The sequence below is a fragment of the Numenius arquata genome, unplaced genomic scaffold (genome assembly GCF_964106895.1).
Source record: "Numenius arquata unplaced genomic scaffold, bNumArq3.hap1.1 HAP1_SCAFFOLD_758, whole genome shotgun sequence".
Taxonomy (NCBI): domain Eukaryota; kingdom Metazoa; phylum Chordata; class Aves; order Charadriiformes; family Scolopacidae; genus Numenius; species Numenius arquata.
In genome coordinates this window covers 29,517-56,464 of record NW_027414417.1, presented here as the reverse complement: position 1 = coordinate 56,464, position 26,948 = coordinate 29,517, and the positions used below count along the sequence as shown (strand labels likewise).

At 43.7% G+C, this 26,948-nt stretch overlaps 3 protein-coding genes across 3 annotated transcripts in view; 1 reads left to right on the top strand and 2 right to left on the bottom strand.

The window, feature by feature from the left end:
• Window positions 1–693: 693 nt before the first annotated feature.
• LOC141477990 (uncharacterized) lies at window positions 694–17,058 on the bottom strand. Its single transcript, XM_074167129.1, has 30 exons — window positions 16,936–17,058; window positions 14,659–14,716; window positions 14,521–14,541; window positions 14,182–14,202; window positions 14,065–14,085; window positions 13,412–13,432; window positions 12,782–12,802; window positions 12,215–12,235; window positions 11,937–11,957; window positions 11,303–11,323; window positions 10,343–10,363; window positions 9,953–9,973; window positions 9,064–9,084; window positions 8,924–8,944; window positions 7,195–7,215; window positions 7,000–7,020; window positions 6,667–6,687; window positions 5,311–5,331; window positions 4,792–4,812; window positions 4,678–4,698; window positions 4,317–4,337; window positions 3,366–3,386; window positions 3,263–3,283; window positions 2,860–2,880; window positions 2,689–2,709; window positions 2,502–2,522; window positions 2,329–2,349; window positions 1,760–1,788; window positions 1,654–1,666; window positions 694–1,205 (listed from the first exon to the last, which is right to left on the bottom strand). The coding sequence occupies exons 1-30, from the start codon at window positions 17,056–17,058 to the stop codon at window positions 694–696; spliced, it is 1,260 nt and encodes a 419-aa protein (XP_074023230.1).
• A 132-nt stretch (window positions 17,059–17,190) lies between these two features.
• ZNF692 (zinc finger protein 692) lies at window positions 17,191–24,304 on the top strand. Its single transcript, XM_074167128.1, has 13 exons — window positions 17,191–17,214; window positions 17,687–17,701; window positions 18,174–18,346; window positions 18,479–18,510; window positions 19,054–19,542; window positions 19,772–19,820; window positions 19,986–20,123; window positions 20,288–20,416; window positions 21,720–21,782; window positions 21,950–22,028; window positions 22,504–22,618; window positions 22,875–22,974; window positions 23,893–24,304. Exons 1-13 carry the CDS (start codon window positions 17,191–17,193, stop codon window positions 24,302–24,304), a joined length of 1,818 nt encoding a protein of 605 aa, XP_074023229.1.
• A 978-nt stretch (window positions 24,305–25,282) lies between these two features.
• Window positions 25,283–26,948, bottom strand: part of LOC141477988 (uncharacterized) — a 2,793-nt gene continuing 1,127 nt past the window's right edge. Inside the window, exon 2 of the mRNA XM_074167127.1 lies at window positions 25,283–25,660. Coding sequence (XP_074023228.1) covers window positions 25,283–25,660 — 378 coding nt within the window. The remainder of the gene's footprint in view (window positions 25,661–26,948) is intronic.

The window sequence follows — 26,948 nt, the reverse complement described above, 5'->3', positions numbered from 1 at the left end:
TGTAGAGCGTCCCCCAACCATTGGCCAAGAGCAACCTCCAACCATAGAGTGTCCTCCAACCGTTGGCCAAGAGCATCCTCCAATCAAAGAGCATCCTCCAAGAGAAGAGCATCCTCCAACTGTCGGTGGAGAGTGTCCCCCAACTGTAGAGTGTCCTCCAGCTGTTGGCCAAGAGCGTCTTCCAAGTGAAGAGCATCCTCCAACTGTAGAGCGTCCTCCGGTCACTGGAGAAGAGCATCCTCTAAGCAAAGAGCGTCCTCCAACCATTGGCCAAGAGCGTTCTCCGATAGAAGAGTGTCCTCCAACCGAAGAGCGTCCTCCAACTGTTGGTGAAGAGCGTCCTCCAACCATAGAGTGTCCCCCAACCGTTGGCCAAGAGCGTCCTCCAAGCGAAGAGCTGTTCCCGTAGGTTGGAACCTCAACGCCGGGCCATTGGCTTGAGCTTGGGCCCTTCTTCTTCCCCCTCGAGGACGCGCCCAATGAGCTCCTCTTCCTCCCCGCGGCCACGTTTGGAGCCCCCGGGTGGGATTTGGCGGAGGGGGGGGGACACACAAGGTTGGACGTGGCTCTTCCCGAGGACCTTTCCCTCCTTCTGCTGGTCTTCAACCACCGAGAGCTTGGGGTCGGGATGGAGAAAGGGGGTTCCACCCCATCTCCTGCCCCCTTGAGTGCCCCCCTCCTGGCTCCCCCAGGTCACGGGACCAACGAGAGGGTCCCCAACTCCACCCAAAACCAGGGGCGGATGCGTTCCCCGCCGAAAGAAACGGGGGAAAAAGTGAAAATGAGACTTTCCTTCTCGGCATCGAAAAACGCTACTTCCCCCCAGTCGTAATCCAGGCAAATCCGGATCTTTTTGGGGACCCTGGGGAGGTCCAGGGGGGTGGGGGGGTCGGTGAGGGCGCGGGTTTGGAAGCCCCATTGTTGGAGACCCCAGATTCCTTCCTGGGGTTTGAAGGCCACGGGTCGTTTCCTCCCCAGGGACTCTTTGCTGACCCCCAGGGCGCAGTATTGACCTCGGGCCACGTCCACCACCCAGAAATGGCGCCCGGAGACGAAGGCCTCGCTCCCCAAAACGCAAGGATCCGCCTCGAAACGTCCCGGCTCCGTCGGAAGCTCCCGGAGAAGATATTCCCACCTCACGCTCTTCAGGTCCCGCGAGAGGACCAGGCGGGGGTGGGCGGTGGCCGGGTCCAGGGTGACGTCGGCTGCGGGGGAAAAGGGGGGAAAAAAATGAGGAGAAAAAAAAAAAAAATTTCAATTTATTTCACCCGTTTTGGGCTCAAAACCTGCTGTCGTCTCAATTTCCGTCGCTCAAGGGTGGATAATTCCCCAAATCACCCAGTTTTTCCTTTGTCTTTCCCCAAACTTTCCATTTTTTCTTTTCCCTTTTGCCCAAAATTACCCAGTTTTTCTCCTCTTTCCCCAAATTACCCATTTTTTTCCTCCTCTTTGCCCAAATTATCAATTTTTTTCTTCCCCTTTGCCCAAAATTACCCATTTTGTCCTCCTCTTTCCCCAAATTCCCCATTTTTTTCCTTCCTCTTCCCTAAAATTAACCATTTTTCCTTCATCTTTTACCAAATTACTTATTTTTTTCCGTGCTCTTTGCCCAAAATTCCCGTTTTTTTCTTCCCCTATCCCTAAATAACTTACCCATTTTTTCTTCCTTTTCCCCTAAAAACACGCAATAAAAATTGTCATTAACAGCCACATTTCAATCCAAAAATCAAAATTTGCTTTTTTTAGGACAAAAAAAAACGGACTTACGGTGCTCCTCCAGGCATTTGCCTTCGAAGAAAAAATAAAAGGAATTTTAAAAAGTCAACGAAAAGTCAAAGAAACGGAAAAAATACATCCATTAAGTAAAAATTTACATAAACTAAAAGTTAAATTAAAGTAACTAAAATAAAATTTTAAATGAATACACACGGAAGAAATTAAGGAAAAATGAAGCAACATTTTAAATAAAAATTAAATAAAATTTAAAGGAATTAAGTAACAATTAAATAAAAAGCTAAATAAATTAAAAATTAAATAAGAATTAAAGAAATTAATACAAATTGAAAAAAATTCAGGGAAACTGCGAAATAAGCTCACTGAGACTAAATTAAACCTCAGAAAAATTAAATAAAAATTAAATTAGTATTTATTTATTAAAATTAATTAAAATTATTAATAAAAAATAAAATTAAAATGAAATAAAAATTAAATTAAACCTCAGAAAAAATACAGGTGAATTTCAGCTACAATGAAGGTAAAAAAAAATCCCCTCCCCCCCCCCCCCCCAATCTTTTTTGGGGCTGGAAAAGGAGGAAAAGGGAAACTCACGCATTTTGGCTTTATATTCCTCTGAAAAGAGAAATTATAAAAATGGTTATTTTTTTCCCTTTTTTTTTGTTACAGTTTTGAGAGTTTAATTTGTTACAATTTTGTGACTTTAAAACTGAGAAGAAACCCCCAGATTTGTGGGGTTTTTTTTCCTTCTTTTCCAAGAAACTCACCCAATTCCACCGTGAGGTCATCTGAAAAAAAAAGAGGATTTTCATCACAAAAATTAAATGAAAAAAAAAAAAATCAGGGTAGAAAGAATAAAATTAAGGTGGAAAAAAATTTCAGGGTGGAAAAAAAATACTTAAGGGTAGAAAAAGTAAAATTAAGGGGGGGTAAATTAAAATTTTTGCTACTCACCAATTTTTCGATCGCGTTTTTCTAAATTAAAAAAATCAAGAAAAATCAAAAATTGCCATAATTTGTTGTTTTTTTTTTTTTTTTCCCCAGTTCTATAAAAGAAAATAACCTCAAAATACAGACCATAAACTGCGTTTTGTGGTCAGCGGAGAAAAAAGAAAATTTGCTCACCGATTTCTGCAGAAAGTTCGTCTGGAGAGAGAAAAAAACCTTGAAATTTGGATTTTAATTCTTCTCAGAATTCAAATAAAAGTCGTGATGGGGGAGGGGCTGGGCACGCACCGATTTTGGCATCACGTTCTCCTAAACAAGGAAAAATAGAAAAGGGAAAAAAAAAACTGAAATTATTCTTATTTTCTTCTGTTTATTCAAAATTTATTAAAAAAAATGGGAGATTTTTCCATTCTGTGTTGAGAATTTTAGTTGAAATTTGATTTTTATGGAGATTAATCCAGCCCTTATTTAATTTCTCAAGCGTAAATTGAAGGTGGTGACTTGCTCCTACCGAAAAATTTTTGCAAATATGAAATATTTGCAAGAATTTGAATTATTTTTTTTTTAAAATCGGACTTACCCAACTCTGCCGTGAGTTCATCTAGAAAAAGTGAAAGGAAAATTAATTTTAATTATTAATATTCCCCCCTGTCCCATTAAAGGCAGAAAAAAATGGCGCTTACCGATCCGTGTGCTCTGTTTTGCTGAAAAAAAAGGACAAAAAAAGGAAAAATTAAAATTTTAACAGCGTCTCCTGTAATTTTTGGGGGGGTTTGCATCAACTATAAATTAAAATTTGACAATTTCCCCACCAAAATCTTGGTTATTTTTAGTATTATTATTATTTTTTTTACTTGAGCCAGGATTTTTTTTTGTCTAAATTGAGATTAAAAAAAGAAAAGATAAAATTCAAAACAATTTAAGGAAGTAACTGGGTGGGGGAAAAAAAGGGTAAAAAAATAAGGGAAAAAAACAAATTTAAGCGTCAAAAAAATTAAAGGTGGAGGGGTTTTTTGGGGTGGAAATATTAAAATTAAGGGTGGAGAAAAAAATTTAAGGGTAGGAAAAAAATCAAATTAAGGGAGGAAAAAAACAAATTTAAGGGTAGAGAAAAATTAAATTAAAGGTGGAAAAAATAAAATTAAGCATGAAAAAAAATAAGAGTGGAAAAAAATTAAAAAGCCTTACCGAGCTCTTCAGTGATTTCCCCTTAAAGGAAAAAAAAAAAAAAAAAAAGAAATGAAATAGTTAGGATTTTTGTGCTGAATTGGTTGGGGGAGGGGTGAAAAAAATCCGCCCCCCAAAATCCGGGCCCCGAGAAATGAGAAAACTCACCTATTTTTTTATCCCGTTCCCCTAAAAACAAGGAAGAAACCCCAAATTTCAAGAATTTTAAATTTATCTGTTGATTTTCTACCAGAAACAGGACTTTTCCCCCCCAAACTGTCATTTTTAGCAGTAATATTTGGAATTATTTTGGTAAGAATTATTTGAAATAATAATAATAATTGGAAATTTCATTTTGTTTCCCTCTGATTCTTGTGACGTTAAAGTCGAATCGCTGAGCAACGCAGAAAACTTTCGAAAAAGCTTTTGTTAAAGGTTAAAAAGAAAAAAATAATTAAATTTCATACCGAGATCTTCAGTGATTTCATCTTAAGAGAGAGAAAAACACAGATTTTTGTTAGAATTTCTTTATTTCCTAGATATTTTTCTCCTTCTCTACTATTATTTTTCTTCTTCGCTATTAAAACACCCAAATTCCTCCACTTTTGCAGTTAAATTGTGGAGAAATGTAGAACTCTGATGTAAAATTCAGTTTCTGCTTAAAAAAATTTCGAGTTTAAAAAGAGAAACTTTAAAATTTTCAACTTGAAATTTTCGGTATTAAATGTTGCTGGCGTTTGCGTCGTTCGTTTCTCGTGATAAAAAGACCAGAAATAACTCGAATTCTACAGAAAAAAAAGTTGAAATTTTGGACTTGAAAGGACTTACCGAGTTCTTCGCTGAGTTCGTCTTAAAAGAGGAAAAATTGAAAATTGAAATTTAGGAGGATTCCCTCAAATCAAAAGGTTTTTCTGCCTTGTCAGAGGGGAAAATGGTTCTCACCCTCCTCTGGTTCGCTCTCCTCTGGGAATCAGACAAAAAAGAAGGAAAACATTAAAAAGAGAGAAAAAAAAATTTGAACTTTTACAGAGAAAAGAAAAGGAATAAAAATAAATTGAAAAAAGCCAGAATTCTTCCAAAGAAAGAGAAAAAAAAATCAGAATTCTTAACCTTTTGAATTCCTAAAATTAAATTTATTTAATAAATTAAAATAAATAAATTTATTTTAATAAATAAATAATTATTATTATAATAATATAATAATATAATTATATATAATATATAATTATATAATATAATTATAATTATATAATATATAATATATAATTAATTATATAAATAATATACATTATTATATTATTATATTATTATATTATTATATTATATGATAATATATATATTATTTATTATTTTATCAACTCAAATTGGAAGAGAATTAAATATTATTTCTAATAATCTAAGCACAAAGTGTTTCTCTTTTGGGTCAAATTGAAAATTAGGAAAAAAAAATTGAAGATTTACCCAATTCCTCCGAAGATTCGTCTGCGAAAGGAACGAGAAGAGTTAATTTGGCGCCACCGATAAATGGCAATTAATTAACGTCAATTAATTCAGCCCCCGAACCGAGCACTTTGCGCGCTAAAAAAAATAGGGCTTTTAAAAATAATAAAAATTCTTAAATTTTGGGTTTCCATCCCAGAATTCAATTCGATTTTTTTGGGGGGCGAGGGGGGGATTTTTGAAAGGGAATAGGTGTGTATAGAGCTATTTTTTAATAGCTGTTTTTGAGTTAGAATTTTACCCGTTTAATACGCGCGCGCATAATTAGGAACGAAACGTTGTTAGAAATAAAATGCTCTTTAAAATTTAAAGTGCAATTTTAAAATCTAAAGTACAATTTCCTGTCAGGGAGCTGTAGAGGGCAACGAGGTGTCGTGTCCCCCCCCCCCCCCACCCCCCAGCCTCCTCTTCTCCAGGCCGACCAGACCCCTCCCCAGCTCGGTGCCTCTCCTCTGGACACGCTCCGGCACCTCGACCTGGGGCTGGTGGGACCGAAACGCAGGAGAGAGGTGGCCGGGGGGGGGGACAGAGGTGGCCAAGAGGTGATGGAGGTGGCCAAGAGATGATGGAGGTGGCCAAGAGATGGCAGAGGTGGCCAAGAGATGATAGAGGTGGCCAAGAGGTGATGAAGGTGGCCAAGAGTTGACAGAGGTGGCCAAGAGGTGATGGAGTTGCCCAAGAGGTGACAGAGGTGGCCAAGAGTTGATGGAGGTGGCCAAGAGTTGATGGAGGTGGACAAGAGATGATGGAGGTGGCCAAGAGGTGATGGAGGTACCCAAGAGGTGACGGAGGTGGCCACAGGGTGACAGAGGTGGCCAAGAGTTGATGGAGGTGGCCAAGAGATGATGAAGGTGGCCAAGAGTTGACAGAGGTGGCCAAGAGGTGATGGAGGTGACCAAGAGATGGCAGCGGTGGCCAAGAGATGATAGAGGTGGCCAAGAGGTGATGGAGGTGGCCAAGAGGTGACCACAGGGTGATAGAGGTGGCCAAGAGTTGATGGAGGTGGCAGAGGTGGCCAAGAGGTGATGGAGGTAGCCAAGAGTTGAAAAAGGTGGCCACAGGGTGACAGAGGTGGCCAAGAGGTGACGGAGGTGGCCAAGAGGTGATGGAGGTGGCCAAGAGTTGACAGAGGTGGCCAAGAGGTGATGGAGGTGGCCAAGAGGTGACGGAGGTGGCCACAGGGTGACAGAGGTGGCCAAGAGGTGATGGAGGTGGCCAAAATTAGAATAAAAATTAGAATAAAAATGAGAATAAAACCATTAAACTAAAACGCTCGTCGCCCCCCAAGCATCTCGTTTCTCAGAAAACGACACTTACGAACGACGGCGTCCTTTTGGCCTAAAAATAAAACAAACAAACAAAGAAAATGAGCAGAAGTGAACAAAACCCCCCATTTTCCCCCGATTTATGATGCAGAGCTCACGTGGACAACGGCAAGTATTTAATTTAATGCTAAAATTTTGGAGAAAATATCACAAATCAAAACCGAACAGAAATTCTTACATTAATTTCATGAAATCATTGAGCGGGACTGAAAGTTTTAGGGGAGAAAATCAGATTTCTGGGACAATTTCCTTTAATTTCTGCTGTATTTTCTCCAAATTTGTGTATTTTTTGGAATTAATAATTAAATTGAGCTCCAGAACTTACGAATTTCTGAATCCTTCTCCTCTGCAAAGAGAAAAAAAAGGAAATTATTCCCAATTATTGCCATTTTTTTTGCAGAATTTGGCAAAAACGCCTCCCTCAAAGTCAGTTTTTGGCCAAATTCTGTTTTGATAAATGAGGTCATGAAATTTTGGGGTAAAAAGGTTGAATTTATGGAGGGGGAGGGGAAGGACTTACCCAGAAGCTCCCTCAGGCGCCCTCGAAGCAAAGAAAAATGAGGTTTTTAACACCAGAATTATAGATTTTACAACTTAGAAGTAAATATTTATAATAAAAATAATTATATTGTTAATTTTATCATTATAGAGAATTTCTATGTTTATGACATAGAAATTATAGATACCATATAGAAATAATAATATATAAAAATAAATTTCAACCTATAAAAATTCCAAGCAGAAGTAAAAAGAAAAGTGAAAACTAAATTCTAAAAATAAAAGCAAACCCGAAATTCTAAATATAAAAACAAAATTCTAAAAATAAAAACAAAACAAAAATTCTAAAAATATAAAAACTGAATTCTAAAAATAACGCCCCCAGATTCTAAGAATAAAAATTGAAATTGAAATTCTAAACATACGAACCCTAAATTCTAAAAATAAAAACAAAACCTAAATTTTAAAAATAAAAGCAAAAACTAAATTCGAAAAATAAAAATAAAACCCGAATTCTAAAAATACCCCCCCTTATTCTAAAAATAAAAATAAAACTTTTAAAATTAAAACCCCCTCTGAATTCTAAAAATAAAAATTAACGCTAAATCCTAAAAATAAAAATAGACTTTTAAAAATAAAAATATAAAAGAAATTCCCAAAATTGGCGCATTCCAGCCACAAATTCTTGTTTTTTCCATTGCTTTGGATGGTTTTTGATGGGAATTTCTGCTTAAAAATACCCCCTTTTTACCCTATATTTTGAATTTTAAACCGATTTGGGTTAAAGCAAGTGACACCCCCCCCCAAAGGACAGAAAATGCCACTCACTGATCTCCGCTTCATTTTCCCCTAAAAGACAAAAAAATAAATGGAATAAATAATTTCTACAATAAATTTAACGTCAGAATTTACAAGAAATTCAATATCAAAATTTAAAGAAATTCAATATCAAAATTTAAAGAAATTCAAAATCAAAATTTAAAAGAAATTCAGTGTAAAAATCTGTAAGGCGCTTAACATGAAAATTTGAAAGAAATTCAATGTGGAAGTTACGATTTACAGGTGAAATCCCGGCTGACACAACCCCCCAAACCCAAATACGATGCAATAATTGTCCAAATATTTCTGGTCTATTTTTTACGGGAGGCAAAAGAATTTTTTATCTGGCCAAAGAAAAGCACAAATTTTGATTTTCAGGCAGCTTTGGATGTTGTTTTTTTCTGCCGATAATTTATAGATATTCCCGGCCTCGTGTTCCCGATGACGTCATCCCCAAAACCAGCTCTGACATCACTCCGGGGGGGATACTTACGGATTATCACCTCCCGCTCCTCTAAAAATGAAAAATAAAAATCAAGAAATTAAAAGAAATCAAAATTCTGGTGTTTTCCTACCTCTAATTTTGCTTGGAAATGGTATTTTGGGGAACATTTCTTATATTTTTTTATTAAAGCTATAATTAAACTATATTTAAACTACTATAGAATCTACCATTTAATTCTAAATTTAATTTTAATATTAAACATGGCTCCCGAAGTCCACAGCTCAAAATTTTATTTTTTATATATATAACATAGATAATTAAAATACATACAGATATATGTATAAAATATATATTACATTTATCTTATTTTTTCCATAATTATTGCAAAACTTGATCAAAATAGAAGTCCCCCCCCTTAATAACTTCTGTTTGGCAAATTTTGAAATTTTAAAATTTCAATTTTGAGCAAAAGAAGGAAATTTCTTACCGAGTTCTGCCTCGCGTTGCTCTGAAAATAGAAGGAAAAAAACCCAAAAAACCCACAAAAGTTTAGGACGTTCCTCTTTTCTCGATGACAAAATTCTCTGGGTTAATTTTCACAGTTTTAAAATAGAAAAAAAAACTTACGGAGTTTTTTGGTGCAATTGCCTAAAAATGAACAGAAATAAGTCATTATTATGGTGTTTATTGCGATTTTTGATTTCAAATTTAATGGGAAAATGACTTACCCACGTCTGCGGTAAGTTGACCTGAACAAAAAATTTAAAATAATTTAATTTTAATGCAATTTTTAAATTTTTCCCATAAAAACACAGGTTTCTCCAATTTCCAATGGGATTTTTCTAATTTCCTCCTGAGAAGTTCATAAAACCTACCGATTTTTGTGTGCTGCTCCCCTAAAAATAAGTAAAAAAAAAATTTGTGTTATTTCTCACAATTTCTGCCTCTTTTCTTTCAATTTCTGCCCAGGATGACCCCGATTCTAATTATTTTGGGGGGTTAAATTTCTCTATTTCTGCCTTTAAGGTCCTGGTTTTTCACCGGGAGACAAAAAACAGGGAAACAGGCAAAAAGAAATTTGGGGGTTTTTTTTTAGAATTCAATTCTCCTCCCAGAATTTAATTGTATTTTTTTCCCCACAATTTAATTTTAATTTTTTTCCACAACAACTTAATAATTTTGCATTTTAACGGGTTCTTTTTTGCAATCCCCCCCCCAGTTTAATTAAAAAATGCAAAAGGAAGGAAATGAACTTACCAATCTCCACTGTAAATATTCCTTAAACCAGAAAATAAAATTAATTTAAGAATACAATTTTTTAATTTCGATGCTGAAACCTCGTTAAAATCCGGTGGACGAGGAGGAAACGGCACTTACTGATTGTTGCATCGCATTTTGCTAAAAAAAAATAGTAAAGAAAATTTAAAAATTAAAGAAAAAATCAATTTCCAGCGTCTCTTGGGTGTCCCTTTCCCCCTTTTTTCCCCCCAAAATACAGGGAAAAAAAAAGACTTACCGAGTTCTGCAGTGAGTTTCCCTAAAAAAGGGGAAAAAAAAATTGTTTAAAGGCAAAAAGGAATTTCTTTAATATAATGGCAAAATGCGATTTTTTTTTTTTCATAACAGCAAAATGCAAATTTTTTTTATAATGGCGAAATATTCTGTTCTATTCTAGGGAGAAAACCCACTGGTTTGGGCAATAAATCCATTTAGGAGCGATATAAGGGGTTGAATTCAGAAATAAAGGAGAAAAAAAAAAGAAAAATTTGCAGGAAAAAGAGATTTGAAGGGAAAAAAAGAAATTTACAGGGAAAAAAGAAGAGAAAAATGCAAAATAAAATTTAAAATTTAAAACTCTCCACCTCACCAGCCCAATTTTACGCGTCAGGAGGGAAATGCCACTTACGAAGCCTCGAGTCTCGATCCCCTGAATGAAGAAAAAGAAAGAAAAAGAGTAAAATCCCAGAATTTGTTTTTTTTTTTTTTTCCAACGGTGCCTCCCTCTTCCCCAAGAACAACAGGTCTCGAAGCCAAGAGTTCAAGGATTTTCTGCTGCAAAACCGATTTTGCTCATTTTTTCTGATTATTTGAATTGAAAATTCACAATTTTTTTTGTTAAAATTCAATATTATATGCATAAAATCACGCAAAAAATTTAATTTAAAATAATCCTGGAGAAAAATCAGACTTACCGAGCAGCGCGGTGAGTCTACCTTTGAAATAAAAATTTAAAGGAAAAATTAAAAATATAGGTATTAGATCGAATAAAGAGACAAAAATCGACTCCAAAATTTTTAAATTTGGGGGTTTTAAGCCTAAAGTCATCCTTTTTGTTTCAAAAAGGAAGAAAAAAAAGACTTACGGATTTCCGCCGCGAGTTTGGCTGCCAAGAGAAAAAATGAATATTTGTATTTATTTGGGTTGAAACATGGGGAAAAAATAATAAAATAATTAAAATATAGATTTTTATTTTTCACTTTGAAAGAAAGGGCTCCCCCTCCTCCAAAATAAAGCTTTTTTACCCCAAAACCACAAAACTTACTGATTCTTCTATCACGTTCCTCTGGAAAGAAAAGAAAAGGAGGGAAAAAAAAACCCCCAGAAATTATTACTAAATATTATTAGGAGTAAATAAGTAAAATTAAAGATTTAAAGAATTAGATTTATTATAAAAAATAATATAAAATTGAAATATTATTTAATATTTCCCCCAATATTGCCTTTAAATTGATAATTCTACTTTGAAATGTTGCTGTTGTCAATGTTATTCCATCTACAAAAAGAAATTTTCATATTTTTAGCAGAAAATTCCCTTTTTGTTCCCGTTTTCCCGAGAAACAAGAGCGTCCAATGAGGAATCACTTACTGATTTTTGCGTCGCATTCGCCTAAAAAAACCAAGAGAGAACCGATAAATGCAGAGGGAAAAATAAATACAGAGAAATATTTTAAAAATCAGGTTTGTGGAGAAAATTAAAAAATAAAATTAAAAATCAGGTTTGTTGAGGAAAGAAAAAATTTTCTTACCCAACTCTGCTGTGAGTTTGCCTGAAACCAAAAGAAATCAATGAATATTAATTGAATATTCATTTAAAATTGATTTTTATTTCTCCGCCGCCGCGATCCAGGGTCAGGAGTTGACGTTAACGAGACTAACGTTAATTAAGAGGGAAGGGATTGACTACAAGAGCTTGGCATTATGGGTAAAGAATCGGGCCCTGCATCTTCGGGCAGAAATTTCCTTCTATTTCCAAATTTAAGGCAAATTTATTTCCAATTTATGGTAAATTTAAGGCAAATTCATTTCCAATTTAAGGCAAATTCAAGGCAAATTTATATCCAATTTATGGCAAATTTAAGGCAAATTTGGGCTTCCTTTATATTTGAGATAAAGAGGCCACACGTCGCCAAAAAACCTAAATTTTGCAGCTTGGCCCAACCCCAAAACCTCCCAAGTATTCCCCAAAGAATTTACAAACCAGGTCTGAAACCAAAACTTACTGATTTTTCTCTCCCGTTCCTCTAAAAGAGACAAAAAAAGAAATCAAATAAAAATCAATTAATAAAGGAAATAAATTAAAAAAAATAAAAATATCACTCCCATCCTCCTCTGCATCCAGATTTTCATTTTATTGAAATTATAATTTGAAATTTTGGTGTTTTTTTTTTTTAAATTATTGACTTTCTTTCTACCCCAGATGGGATTTATGGGGGTTTGAGGAGGGAAAAAACCACTTTTTCGCCCCAAGAAAAGCACGGAAAGGAAGGAAATCACTCACCCAGCTCCGCTGTCAGATTGTCTAAAAATTTTTAAAAAGAGAAAATTAAATTTTTATTTTTCTCAAGAACCTCCAGGGACAAACCCGACCCGATTTCCCTTTATTTGCTCAAAAACCCAAGATATTTTGCATCTAAAACTGGACAAAATTCCCCCATTTGTGACTTTTACGGTGAAAAACGGGACAAAATGAAAGTGGAAAAAAGGAATTTGGGGAAAATTTCAGTATTTTGAGAGGGATTAAGGCTCAATGGCCCCAAAACTCTGTCCTTTGTCGCGGGGCTTTAGCTCCAAAATTCAATTTATTCTCTTTATTATTTGCTTTAGGGCTAAAAATAACCCCCAAACGCCCTGGTTTCTGTAGTGATATTTCAATTTTAATTTTAATTTTTAATTTTTAACATTAATTTCCATTATTTTTCATTTTAGTTTTAAATACAGTTCTAAAAGTCTGTATTTAAAAAAAAAAAAAAAGGCAAGAAAAGGGGATAAACCCCAGGAAAACCAGCAAAAACATGACTCAAAGTTAGAAAAACTGAAATTTGATGGGAGGAAAATCAAAACTTACCAATTTCTGCTGCGAGTTCATCTGAAAATAGAGAAATAAACCCAGAACGATTGAATTCTTGACCTTGACATTGAGATATTTGGGCGTTTAAATAAATAAGAAATTAAAAGGGTTGGGTTTAATAAACATGAAATTTCCCTTTATCAAAATTAATTTATCAAAGATTTAAAAAAAAAAAAAGCAAAACTTACCTATTTCTGCGTTTTTTCCCCCATAAAAAAAAAAGAGAAAAAGTTTTTAAATTTAAATTATTTCTCATAATTATATTCATTTTGTTCTTAATATTAAAGACTGAAAATAGTGATTAAAATACCAAATATTTAATTAAATACAAAATAATCTCGGGTCTGTCTGGAGTTATTCGATTTCTTTATTTATTTCCAATTAGTTTTATTTTCACTTTTTGAGGCCGAAATGGAAAAAAAAATATTCACTATCTATATCTAATCTATCTATCTATCTATTTTATATATATAAATATAATTTTTGTATATACATCAGTGGCCCTGCCCAAATGCGCCAGTGAGAAAGGAATATGATTCCAGGAAAAATTTCCAAATACAGAGTAAAATATTTAATTTTTTTTTTTTTAAAAATGGTATATATTTTAGAATATGGAAGGAGACTTACCGTTCTCGGTGTCGCACTCCTCTAAAAATTAAAACCAAAGATAAAAATTAAAATTAAAAATGAAAAGAGTAAGTGAAATTAAAAATGAAAATGAAAAAATAATATTTAAAAGGAAAATTACACAAAAAATTAAACTAAAAAGTAAACTAAAAAGTAAATTAAACAAAAACTTAAATTAAAACTTAAACTAAAACCAACTAAAAATTAAATTAAAAATTAAATTGAACTAAAATTTAAACAAATTAAATTAAAAATGATATCAAACTAAAAATTAAACTAATTTGGGGTTCCCCGGGAGCGCCCCCAGCCGGAGGGGGAGGGGCTGGGTGGTGGGAGGGGGCGTGGCCTCTGGAACATAATGGGGGGGGGGAGGGGTTTGGGGCCCTTCTCCTTCACTGGGGCCGGACTGGGGTCGGTCTGGGGGGGTCTCTGTCCCTCCACCCCCCTAAAGGGGCTTTAACACCCCCCCCCCCCAAAGGACCTTTCCCCATCCCCAAGGGCACCCAAACCCCCCCAAAATTCTCACTCACCAAGCTCTGTGTCACTTTCCTCTAAATTAAATAAAAATACATTAAAATTTATATATATATATATATGTTTTTGGACACGTCGCTGATGCCGGAGCCGCGGAATCGGGGGCATAAAAAACTCACCGAATTCTTCCGTCAGCTTCCCTTTAAATAAAATTCCAATTTTTAGCCCCGAATTTTTACCATCAAGGTGGAGGGGGGGGAGGGGGGGAGAGAGAGGGGAAAAAAATTACCACTTACGGATTTTTGCGTCCCATTCTTCTAAAAAAGAAAGAGGTGAAAAAGTTTAAAAAAAAAAAAATCTGCTTTTTTAAAATTTCTAAATTAAAAAATAAACTCAAAATAAAGAGATGAAAATTTAGCCCCAAATGGGTCCTTTTTGGGGTTTGAACTATAGGATTTGTCTTAAAAAATGTGGGGTTTTGCCCCTTTTTTGGCCAAAATTTTCCCCAAAATGACACTTTTTAGGAGTTTGTGGGGTCGAAAATAGATGTTTTTAAATAAGGCAAGAAAGGCCCTGGGAAATGGGAATTAATGAGATTTATTTTGAGGCAAAAAGGCCAAAAAAAATTCACTTACGGAGATCCGCGTTCCTTTTCCCTGCCAAAGACAAAATAAAGGGGAAAAAATTATTAATAAAAATAAATAATAATAATAATAATAATAATAATAATAATAATAAAAAATCATCATAAAAATCAATGGATTTTCCCATACCCGGCTCCATTCCTGATGGATTCCCCCGACCGGAGCCACCTCCAAGATGGTCCTCAACCTGGGGGAACGAGAGGGAAGAGCATTAAAATAATCAAATTTAGGGAAAATCAGCCCTTAAAAAATGCATTTTTTGGGGAAAACCTGCAATTTTTGGGAAAAAATCCCAACACCTGGAATATTTTTGCCCACATGAGTGAACGCCATAAGGAAAAAAAGCCACAAAGGGTTTTTTCCCCTTTTTTTCCCTCTTTTTTTTCCTCTTTTTTTTTTTTTTTGAGATTTTTTCCCATCTACAGGAAAAGAAAAAAGAAAAAAGGGAAAAGAAAAAAGAAAAAAAGAAAAAAGAAAAAAAAAAGAGAAAAGAGAAAAAAGAGAAAAAGGAAAATAAAAATAAAAAAAAAGAAAGAACATAAGAAGAAAAAGGAGAAAAAAGGAGAAAGGAGAAAAAGGGAGAAAAAAGAACAAAAGGGGAAAAAAGGAGAAAAAAGGAGAAAAAAGAGAAAAAAGGGAGAAAAAGAAAATGGAGAAAAAGGAGGAAAGGGAGAAAAAGGAGAAAAAAAGAGGAAAAAGGAGAAAAAGAATTATAGACTACTGAGCATTATTTATATTGTTATATTATTACATTCTCATATTTTATTCCCAAAAAACCCCTTTTGTTCCCGTTTCCCCTCCCCCCGAGATCACGTTTCTCTCCCCTCGGCCGAGCCCCAGGAACCCAAAACCCCTCAAATCCCCCCCCCCCTTTTTTTTTTCCCCCCCAAAATCAATCAAACCGATCGAATCAAAAGGATTTACCGAATCCCCTGGTCGATTTTCCGCTTTGGGGGCCTTTGTCCTTGGCTAGATTTTGGCAGGTTTTGGGAAAATCGATCCCCGGCGCCGCCCGGGATCCAGCCCCGGGGGCTAATTTTAGGGAGGATTAAATTCCAAAGTGGATAAAAAAAAAAAGGGGGGGGGTGGAGGTTCCTTAAATGGGCATGGGGGGGGAGGGGGGGACAAAAACCCGCCTTTTCCCAAATTTTCCGGCATCAATTTTACCCTAAAATAAGGTAAAAAGTGAAAAAAATGGTATTTTTCTCATTTTTTGCCACCTTTTTTTTCCCCACTCGGTGGGACTCATTTTATCTCATGTTTTTTCCTCATTATATCTCTTTTTTCTCATTATATCTCTTTTTTCTCATTATATCTCGTTTTTTCCTCATTTTTTTCTCTTTTCCCTCATTTTATCTCATTTTTTCCTCATTATATCCCATTGTTCCTCATTTTCCCTCCTTTTTTCTCTTTTTTCTCATTTTTTCCCCTAATTTTCCCTCCTTTTTTCTCATTTTTTCCCCTCACTTTCCCTACTTTTTGCTCATTTTTTTCTTTTTCCCAATTTCTTCCTAATATTTCCTCATTTTTTCCTCTTTATATCTCATTTTTATCTTGTTTTATCTCATTTTTTCCTCATTATATCTGTCTTTTCCTCGTTTTTATCCCATTTTACACTCATTTTTTCCTCATGTCCCATTTTATCTCTTTTTTTTTCTCATTTGCCCCTCATTTGTTTCTCTTTTTCCTGGCTTTTTCCTCATTTTTCCCTCTTTTATCTCATTTTTTCCTCATTATATCCTATTTTTTTTCTCGTTTTTCCTCATTTTTCCCTCATTTTCTGTGATTTTTTCCTCATATCAATTTTTCCTCATTATATTCCATTTTTCCCTCATTCTTATGCCATTTCCCCCCATTTTCCCTCATTTTTAAATCTTTTTTCTCATTTTTCCTCATTTCCCCTCATTTTCCTCATTTTATCTCAATTTTTTGAGATTTGAGATGTCATTTTTTCCTCATTTTATCTCAATTTTTCCTCATTATACCCCACTTTTCCTCATCTTTATCTCATTGTTTCCACATTTTCCCTCATTTTTAAATCTTTTTTCTCATTTTCCCTCATTTTTCCTCATTGTTTTCCCTCATTCCCCAAAAGCGAGGGTTTTTTTGGGGGGTGTGTGTGAGGGGCTCGCTGGCTCCAGGTGCTACCGGCCAAATTATTTCCTCTCCCCCAACCCAGATTGACGGGGGGGGGGGGGGGGCGTGTGTAAAATGCCAAAAAGTGCCTTGAAGGAGGACTATTTCACCTCAGAAAAGGCCAAAATTGGGACAATTTCCCCTGTCGGAGCGCCAGACGTGGGGCCTAGGCCTCAGGCGCCGGCCCAGGCCTCAGGCGCAGACCTAGGCCCAACATGGCCGCCCCGGGGGAACTCCACATAGGGCCCACGGCGGAGTTTCCCATCATACCCCGCGGCCCCCCATCCCACGCTCCGGGACTACAACTCCCATCACCCCCCGCGGCAGGCCGGCGCGCATGCGCGGCGACGGCGGGGTGTGTGTGGGCGGGGAGGGAGGCGGGCCTTCCGCCATCTTGTCGCGGTACCTCAGCGCTGTCAGCCATTGGCGGGGGGAGGGCGGGGGTTGGAGGGGGGGGGGGGAGCGCTCCTCGGGCTCTTCTTAAAAGGGGCACGGCCCGCGGGGTGGGGGCCACCGCTGATGGAGATGGAGAGCGGCCCGGCGGAGGAGGTTCGCCGAAGGAGGAAGGAAGGGGGGGGGGGGAGCGGGAAAACCGGGGCCCGCTTTAAGGCCCGGCGGCGGCGGCGGGAACGGGGCCTCCCTTGGGGGGGGGGGGGGGGAGAAGGGAGCTCGGAGTGAAATGGCGGGAGGCGGGGTCAGGGGTCAGGGGGCGGGGCTTGAGTGGGAGGGGGCGGGGCGAAATATAGGGGCGTGGCCGAGCGGGGATGCGGGCGTGGCTAAGGGCGGGGTGGGCGGGGCCTAGGGGAGTGGGTGGGGCTTCAGGCGGCTTGGGGGGGGCAGCGGGGCCTCCCCCCTTGCGTCCCATCCCCCCCCCCCCCCCATGTCCCCCTTCATCCCCTCCCCACCCCCCCCCGACCCCCCCATGGGCCTGGCCCCCCATATCCCCCCCCCCCCTCCATGTCCCCATGTCCCCCCCCGGCCCCCCCCTCCCGGATTTGGGCCCCCCCATGTCCCCCCTCAGACCCCCCCCATAGAGCCAGGCTGTCCCCATGCCCCCCCCCATAGATTTGCACCCCCCCATGTCCGTCCCCCCCCAGGCCCCCCCATGGACCTCGGTCACCCCTAAACCCCCCCCCCCCCGTCCCCATGTCCCCCCCCCAGACCCCCCCCATGTGGAGCCAGACTGTCCCCATGCCCCCCCATAGATTTGGGCCCCCCCATGTCCCCCCCCAGACCCCCACGTTGAGCCAGACTGTCCCCATGTCCCCCCGCCAGACCCCCCCATGGATTTGGGCCCTCCCATGTCCCGTCCCCCCCCAGACCCCCCCATAGAGCCAGGTTGTCCCCATGGCCCCCCCCAGACCCCCCCATGGATTTGGGCCCCCCCATATCCCTCTCCCCTGTCCCCATGGCCCCCCCCCCATGGACCTGGGTCACCCCTAAACCCCCCTCCCCTGTCCCCATATCCCCCCGGGACAACCCCCATGTCCCCGTCCCCCCCCCCCCAGCTGCCCCCCCCCCGCCCCCCCGAGGCCCTGCGGCGGCAGAAGCGGCGGGAGCTGGACGCCCGTCGCAGCCGGTGCCGCATCCGCATCGGGGGGCACCTGGAGCGGTGGTGTCGCCTCAAGGACCAGCTGGGCTTCGCCCTCCACTCCCAGTTGGCCCAGTTCCTCCTCGACCGGTGAGCTGGGAGAGCCCCAACAATCCTCAAAAACCTTTAAAAACCCTTAAAAAGGCCACAAAAGAGTTTTTTTTTTTTTTTTTTGGTCATTTATTGTCCGTTTCCTCCCTCCCTCCTCCCCCCCCCCCCCAGGTTCAGCTCCCCCGGAGGCGGCTGGAGCAGAGGTTGGTGCTTCCCACCCCCCCAAGTCCAGGTTGTCCTCGGTTTGGGTCCAAACGGGGGGTTAATGGTGAAAAGAGAAGGTTCTGGTTACGGGGGGAACCTCACGAGATGGTGGTGAGAACCTCACAAGACGGTGGAGATGGTGGGAGCCTCACAAGATGGTGGTGGGAACCTCACGAGATGGTGGGAGCCTCGTGAGATGATAGTGAGAACTTTGTGAGATGGGGACAACCTCGTGAGACGGTGGAGATGGTGGTGGGAGCCTCGTGAGAAGGTGGCGGGAGCCTCACGAGATGGTGGTGAGAACCTCACAAGATGGTGGGAGCCTTGTGAGATGGTGGTGGGAGCCTCATGAGATGGTGGAGGTGGTGGGAACCTCAGGAGATGATGGTAGGAACCTCAGGAGATGGTAGAGAAGGTGGAAGGAGACCTTTGTAGACCTCCCACCCGCCCCACATCGGTTCGACGCCATGGAGAACCACCAAAAAACCCAACTTTGGACCTGATTTTCACCCATTTTGGTGGTTTTTTGGTGTCTTCACCAGGAGAACCTGAGCCCAACCTTCTCCCGGCTGATGCCCTCCAGCGCCTGGTGGCCCTGTCCCATGGTCATGGCCAAGAGTGTGGCTTTGTCCCCGACGTCAAGCCCCCGGCTCCAGGTGGCGCCTCCCAACTGGTGTGGGAGTGCGTGGCCGGTCACAGCTTCTCCTGGGGGGTGACAGGGGACAGGACCCCCCCGAGTGGCCACCACGGAGGAGAAGAAGAAGAGGACTCGGGGTGCAGGTCCCCAAGGGTCACCGGCCGCCGGCGCTCGCTGCGGAGAGCAGGGGTGGCCACCGAGTCCAGAAAGGGACAAGGCGAAGTGGGAGAACCCAACGGGGACCGGAGAGAAGAACTGGGAGCTGGTGGTGACGATGGTGATGATGGTCACACGGGTGAGCTCCTCCACGTCCTCTTCTCCATCCTCCTCTCCCCGTTGTCCTCCTCGTTCCCCATCTTCAGCCTTTCTCCCAGGAGGCTGAGCTTCCTCCAGAGTAGGTTGAGGTTCTTGATGAGGTTGAGGTTCTTCAGGAAGGAGTTGAGCCTCCTCTTGAGCCTCCTCCAGTAGCGTTATTTTGGAGTATCTTGGCCCTCGTTTCTTCTGGTCACCACACAGGTCCTTTCCAAGGCTTCCCAACCTTCCTCCTCCTCCTCCTCTCCCCACATCCTACCTCAACCAGCCCCTGCTCCAACCGACCGTGACCCCTTGTCCTCTCCTTGCAGCTCCCCAAGCTCCAACACAGACAGAGACCACAGCAGAAGATCCTGGGAGGTGAGTGGTGGCCTTGGTGGGTCCTTCCCCCAGTGGAAGAACTGGGTTCTCTGGAGATGAAGGTCAAGTTTGGACCCTTCCAGCTCATCCCTTGAGTTCTTCAGGGTCTTCCACGATTTAAAACCCGTTGGGACCAGAGGTGACTTTGAGCGTTGGGTTCTGCAGGAGACACCTCTCGGAGGGGAAGACGGAGGAGGTGGCTCAGCCCCAGGAGGAAGAGGAAGATGAGGACTTGGCCGAGGACGATGACCTCACCTACGCCGATGACCTGCGGGATGAGAACTACCACCCGTCTCTGGAGAGGTGAGGGGCACGGGGAGCTGCCGGGAAGGACTTTTGGGGGCACCTTCTTGCCTGGGTGAGGGTCTTTGCCATGTCCTACCACGGCCAACCGGTATCGAACCAATGTCCCACCACATCCAACCATCTAAACCATCTCGCCCACCCCGTGTCTTCTTCTCCCCCAGTGACTCTGAGCCGCAGCGACGACAAACCCAGTCCAAAGCCCGGAAGAAACCAGTGAAGGAGGAGCAGCCCCCGAAGGAGCCCAGCCCCACCAGCTCCAGCCCAGTGGAGGAGAAGACCGGACGAGCCAGGTGGGTCACCACGGCCACGTTGGTGTGGTGACATTGGGGACAGTCCTCAAGAGCTTCTCTTGGGCCATCCGTGGCCACCAAGGAGCATTTTGGGGCACGTTGGAGATGATGCTCCAACCAGATGGATGGAAACCATCTAACCCAACGATGGTGGAGCTCTGGGTGGGACAGGGGTGTCCCCAAGGGAGAACCTTCTCCTCGTGGTGCCACCACCGTCCAGAAGCTGCGTCGTCAGGTCTCGGAGTTCGTGAAGGAGGTTGGGGGGGACACACGGACCTCGTTATGGGGTGGTCTTAACGAGTCGCCGCTTCCTGGGGGGCCTGAAGCCCCCCTTGACCCACCACCGGGTGGACCTTGAAGCCCCTTCTTCCACCTATAGGTCTCGCCCTATAGATACGGGGCTTCTCCAGCCCAATGGGGCCCAGCAGCTCCATGGGGAGAAGCCACCAACCTCGAGTCGACCAAGCGACAGCGTGATAACAACCGGGATTAATTAATTTACTCATTTCCGCCCTTTTTTTGAGGCCAAAAGTTGGGGTTTAATCACTTCCCAGCCCCGAGGGCTTCAAAAATCACTATTTTTTTGTTCCAAAAAAGCTCAAATCGTCAATTATTCGCTGGGTCTTGAGGTGAGAGAACGTTAAAGCCACCAATGAGGATGGTCCTCGGGTCCCAGACACAAAGAGACGTCATTTTGGTGGATTTTTCATCCAATTTTGACACGAGGAGGGTGTTAAAAAACCTTCATTGTACTGGAATCAGCGGCAATGACCCAAACCCACCACTTTTTAGCGCTTCTTGGCCCAAAAAAGACAGCGCCGGAGGCAAAACACACCCCAAAACGTGAGTATCGTCCTCCTTCGTTAAGGCCTTTTAATTAATTTCCTTTTTACTTTTAACCTGAAATCTCTTTGTTTTAAAAAAAAATCTCTTTTTTTTTTTTTAAAGAGATCTTTCCTTTAATTCCAGGAATTCGGTCCAAAATATCCGCAATTTCCACGGAGTTTGGGAGAAATTACAGATCATGGAGGGCGGCGTCGGCTCGAGAACTAGCTTAAATGTCCAAAAAACGATGTGAAAAACTATGTAATTAGTAATAAAGAATATTTTTGGCTATTTTTAACAGCCGAAAAGTGCGTTTTTTAACAGTGAGAGCTCCAAAAATGGAAGGAATAAAAGAAAAACGGCCCCAGAGATGGTTTTAATGTTCTTTTTTTCCTCTTGGAGACCCCTCAACAATGATGTTGGTCTTCATTTGGGGCTAAAAAGCCTAATTTTGAGGTCTTTTAATTTGCCGTTGCAGCTGGAGGAGGAAGGGACGACCCAGCGACGAGGAGGTGGCCCAGATCGGCCCCAAGAGGATCAGGTAGGATGGAGAAAGGACCATCCCTTGGGGTGGTGGGACCTTCCAGAAGGTCTTTATGGGCTTAAACTCAACTTTGGATGGATGAGGAGGATCCAGAGAGGTTCCAAATCCTCCAAAAATGGCTTTTTCCACCTCTTCTTCCTCCCCTCGACGATGGTTCTCCACAGGAAGGCGGCAAAGAGGGAGATCCTCCTCTGCGACTTCGAAGGCTGCGGGAAGATCTTCTCCAACCGGCAATATCTCAACGTGAGGACAACCATCACCCTCCCATCCACCCCCACCGGCCCCCTCTCTCCCCCTTCTGGAGCCACCAGGAGGTTGGGGACCCACCACACGGGGGCAGGTTTTGGCCCATCAGAGATCCCTCTGGGGGCATCTTGGCGTTGGCCAAGAGGTGGAGCTGAGGAGCCTCAATGGAAGGGGGCTCATGGACATGGGACTCGTTGGCCCTGGGTGTTTGGGGGTGTCCGAGGTCACTTGAGGTCCCACCATGAGGACCACTTGAGGTCTCCCCATGAGGTCACTTGAGTCCTACCATGGGGCCACCTGAAGCCCCACCACAAGGTCACCTGAGGTCCCACCACGGGGTTCAAGGAGCAAAACAGGAGACGTTGTCACTGGAAGGAGCCCTTGGGCCTCCTCCGAGAGCAGCTTCTCCGCCCCCGACCTCCTCTTTTCTTACTTTCCCCCCCCCCCGCCTTTTTCTCCCCCAAAATGGCAGCACCACAAGAAGTACCAGCACGTCCACCAGAAGACCTTCACCTGCTCCGAGCCCAGTTGCGGCAAGTCCTTCAACTTCAAGAAACACCTCAAGGAACACGAGAAACTACACAGCGGTGGGTTGGGGCCACCTCGAGGTTGGCCCCCAAAGTCTTCTCCTGCCCCGATCCCACCTCTCTCCTGCCCCATAACCACGTCCTCACCACCCCCCTTTTTTCCATCCCTGGGAGACGTTATGGTGCCCCCTTGGCTTCTCGTTCCCAAGATCTACCACCCCCGTCTCCTTTCTCAACGCCCCCCCCCCCAACCCCTCTTGACTCCTCTGTTTTGGGGCGGATCGACCCATAATCCTTCGTTTCTTCTGCCCCACAGATAAACGGGACTATATTTGCGAGTTCTGCGCCCGTTCCTTCCGCACCAGCAGCAACTTGATCATCCACCGGCGCATCCACACGGGGGAGAAACCCCTCCAGTAGGTCCCGCTCCCGCCACGGTGACCCGTGAACCCTCCGGAGGGTGGTGGGGGGGTGTTGTCTCTTCTCGGAGCTTTTCGACCCAAATTTGGCTTCTCGGTGCCTGGTTCCGCCGAGACCCGAGTTCCTGTTGGTGCCTGAAGGTTTCTGCCCCAGGGGGGTTTGGCCACCCTGTGGGTCTGGCGGCTTCGTTAGCTTAATTAGCTGGGGTTTAACGAGCGCTGGGAGGGGGCGGTGAAGCTGCGCGGGGACAACGGTGGCCTCAAAAAAACTGGGGCCTTAAAATTATCGGGGCCTCCAAATCTGGGCCTAAAAATGGAGGCCTAAAAAATGGGGGGCTCAAAAAACAGGGGCCTCAAAATCAGGGCATCGAAAACTGGGGCCTAAAAACTGGGGTCTCCAAAAAAAAAAAAACGGGGCCTAAAAAGTTGGGGCCTGAAAAAAATCGAGGCCTGAAAAACCGGGGTCTCCAAAAAAACCTGGGGCCTGGAAAAACCGGGGCCTAAAAAAATTGAGGCCTAAAAAATTGAGGCCTCCAAAAAAGCCTGGGGCCTGAAAAATCGGGGCCTAAAAACGATGGCCTAAAAAAATTGAGGTCTCCAAAAAAACCTGGGGCCTAAAAAATTGAGGTCTCCAAAAGAAATTGGGCCTAAAAAAAACAGGGCCTAAAAAATTGAGGTCTCAAAAAAAAAACCTTGCGCCCGAAAAAATCGGGGCCTAAAAAAGTCAGGGCCCTTAAAAAACCGGGGCCTAAAAAAATCGAAGCCTAAAAAACCAGGGTCTCCAAAAAAACCTGGGGCCTAAAAACCGGGCCTAAAAAAAATCGGGGCCTGAACCAAATCGAGGGGGGGGTTTTCCTCGAAATAACCCCTTTTTGGCCGTTTTTACCCCAGATTCGGTCGCCTTCTCTCTCCCAGGTGCGAGATCTGCGGCTTCACCTGCCGCCAAAAGGCCTCCCTCAACTGGCACATGAGGAAACACGACGCCGCCTCCTTCTACCGCTTCTCCTGCGACCTCTGCGGCAAGAAGTTCGAGAAGAAGGACAACGTCACCGCCCACAAGAGCAAAAGCCACCCCGAGGCGCCCCCCGGGACCCCCCAAACCGAGGGGGGCGGCCCCGGGACCCCGTCCCCACCCTTGAATTTGAGGATGGAGAACCAGGAGACGGCCGGAACCTCGGTGGTGGAACCCTTGGAGATGGCGGGGCCGGGGGATGCCTTGGCCGGAGGTGGCCACCGGGAGAAGGTCCCAGCGGCCGGACGTGGGGGGGATGTGGGGCAGGATCCCGGGGTGCCCCGGGACCGGGAGATGGACGGCGTTGGCTCGTAGAGGGGCAACCTCCGGGTTCTCGACTCGGCCTCCCCTTCCTGGTTCCTCCTCCATGTTGTCATCTCGGCCTTCGGTTCTCGACTCGACCTCCAGGTTCTCAGCCCCGGTTCCTGGCTCGGCCTCTGGTTCTCGGCTCCTCCTCCGGTTCCGGACTCATCCTCAACTGGTTCTTGATCCCAGTTCTTGGCTCCTCCTACGGTTACTGCCTCGGCCTCCAGGTTCTCGGCTCCTTCTCCGGGTTCTCGACCCAACTCAACCTCTGGGTTCTCACCTTGGCCTCGTGGTTCTGGGTTCAGCCTTCCAGTTCCAGACTCAGCCTCCGGTTCTCGACCCCGCTTCCTGACTCCTCCTACGGTTACTGCCTCGGCCTCCAGTTTCTCGACTCAACCTCCAGGTTCTTGAGCCCGGTTCCTGGTTCTCAGCCCCGGTTCCTGGCTCGGCCTCTGGTTCTCGGCTCCTCCTCCGGTTCCAGACTCGTCCTCAACTGGTTCTTGATCCCAGTTCTTGGCTCCTCCTACGGTTACTGCCTCGGCCTCCAGGTTCTCGGCTCCTTCTCCGGGTTCTCGACCCAACTCAACCTCTGGGTTCTCGCCTTGGCCTCCCAGTTCCAGACTCAGCCTCCTGGTTCTCGACCCCACTTCCTGACTCCTCCTACGGTTACTGCCTTGGCCTCCAGGTTCTCAGCTCCTTCTCCGGGTTCTCGACCCAACTCAACCTCCGGGTTCTCGCCTTGGTCTCCTGGTTCCGGGTTCAGCCTCCCGGTTCTCGACCCCACTTCCTGACTCCTCCTACGGTTACTGCCTTGGCCTCCAGGTTCTCGGCTCCTTCTCCGGGTTCTCGACCCAACTCAACCTCCGGGTTCTCACCTTGGCCTCGTGGTTCTGGGTTCAGCCTTCCGGTTCCAGACTCAGCCTCCGGTTCTCGACCCCGCTTCCTGACTCCTCCTACGGTTACTGCCTCGGCCTCCAGTTTCTCGACTCAACCTCCAGGTTCTTGAGCCCGGTTCCTGGTTCTCAGCCCCGGTTCCTGGCTCGGCCTCTGGTTCTCGGCTCCTCCTCCGGTTCCAGACTCGTCCTCAACTGGTTCTTGATCCCAGTTCTTGGCTCCTCCTACGGTTACTGCCTCGGCCTCCAGGTTCTCAGCTCCTTCTCCGGGTTCTCGACCCGACTCAACCTCCGGGTTCTCACCTTGGCCTCGTGGTTCTGGGTTCGGCCTCCCTGGTTCCTGGTTCCAGGCTCCTCCTCCGGTTCCCGACTCCTCCTCCCGGTTCCAGACTCGGCCTCCAGGTTCTCGACCCGAGGAGGGACCAGAGACGCTGCTGGGACGACGCCGACCCCTCCCCCACCCCGTGTCCCGCTGCCAAAACCACGTAAAATGGGAAAATTCCTGGTTTCTCCCCCAGAACCTTCCCCGGGAGCCCGGAACTCGCCCCAAAACTCCTCAATAAAGACTTATTTTGGGGTAAGAAGTGGAGTTTCCGCGTGCGCTCCCCCTTTCGATGCCCCCGTCTGAAGGTTTTGGGTCAAAAAAGGGCAATTTTGGTCGAGAAATCAAGGGAATTGAGGCCCTTCCTGGGTTTGGCCTCATTTTTCCATCCCCAAATTTGTATAAAAACCATTTATTGAGCTTTTTTAGGCAAAAATTGGAATTTTGATGGCTTTAATCATGAAAAAAAAAATCCCCCAAATAAAATAATTGGTAAAAAAACTCAGAAATTGCCCCGAAAAAGCCCATTTTAAGGGAGGGGGGAAAAAAAAAAAAAAGATATTTTTTTCCACACCCAAAAATGTTTTACTCCCCAAAATGTTTTTTTTCCACCCCCAAACAGGATTTTTTCACCTCAAAAAATGATTATTTTCACCTTCCCCCCCCCGATATTTTTCTCCAAAAAAGGGATTTTTTTTCCCCTCCCTCCGTCCCCCCAATAAAGGCACATTTCCCCCCCCCCAAAAGAGATTTTTTTCTTCCCACCTTCCCAAAAAAGGCAGCTTTCACCCCAAAAAAAGGCCTCACTGCTGCTGGGGGGGGGGGGGGGGCAACGAGGACCCCTCCCCATCGCTGCCCCCAAAACCCACTTTTTTTGCCTTTTTAAGGCTTTAAACTTCAAACGTCATTTTATTCCTTTTCCACCTTTTGCCTCAAACATATTCAAATATATGCAAATGAGGGGGGTGTCACCCCCCCCCCTTAAAGGCAGTTAATTCCGATTTTAAATCAAATTTAATGGCTCCAAGGCTTTTTTTTTTTTTTTTTTGGGGGGGGGGGGGGGGGGAGGGAGGTTGGGTCAGAGGGAGTTGGGGGGGTGGGTGGGGTCGAAAAACACCCAAATTGATGGTTTTTAGGGTTTTTTATTTTTTTGGGGGTTTTATTTTTGCACAGCGACACCGAAAAGCAGTGGGATCACACGAGGGGGGGGGCGTGTTTAAAGCACGTGCGAGATCACACCTAAACCAAGGCTTTCTTCCCCCAATTTTCTCCCCCCGGGGGGTGTGTGTGTGTGTGTTCCCATCAGGAGTTCCCTCCCCCTCCCCCCCCAATAAAATAAATCTGGGATTTATTTAAAATCTCTGCGCCCCCGAGATATTTTCCCAAAAATAGCATTTTTCACTTTTTTTTTTACCCTCCTCCCCCCCCCAAAGCTGCA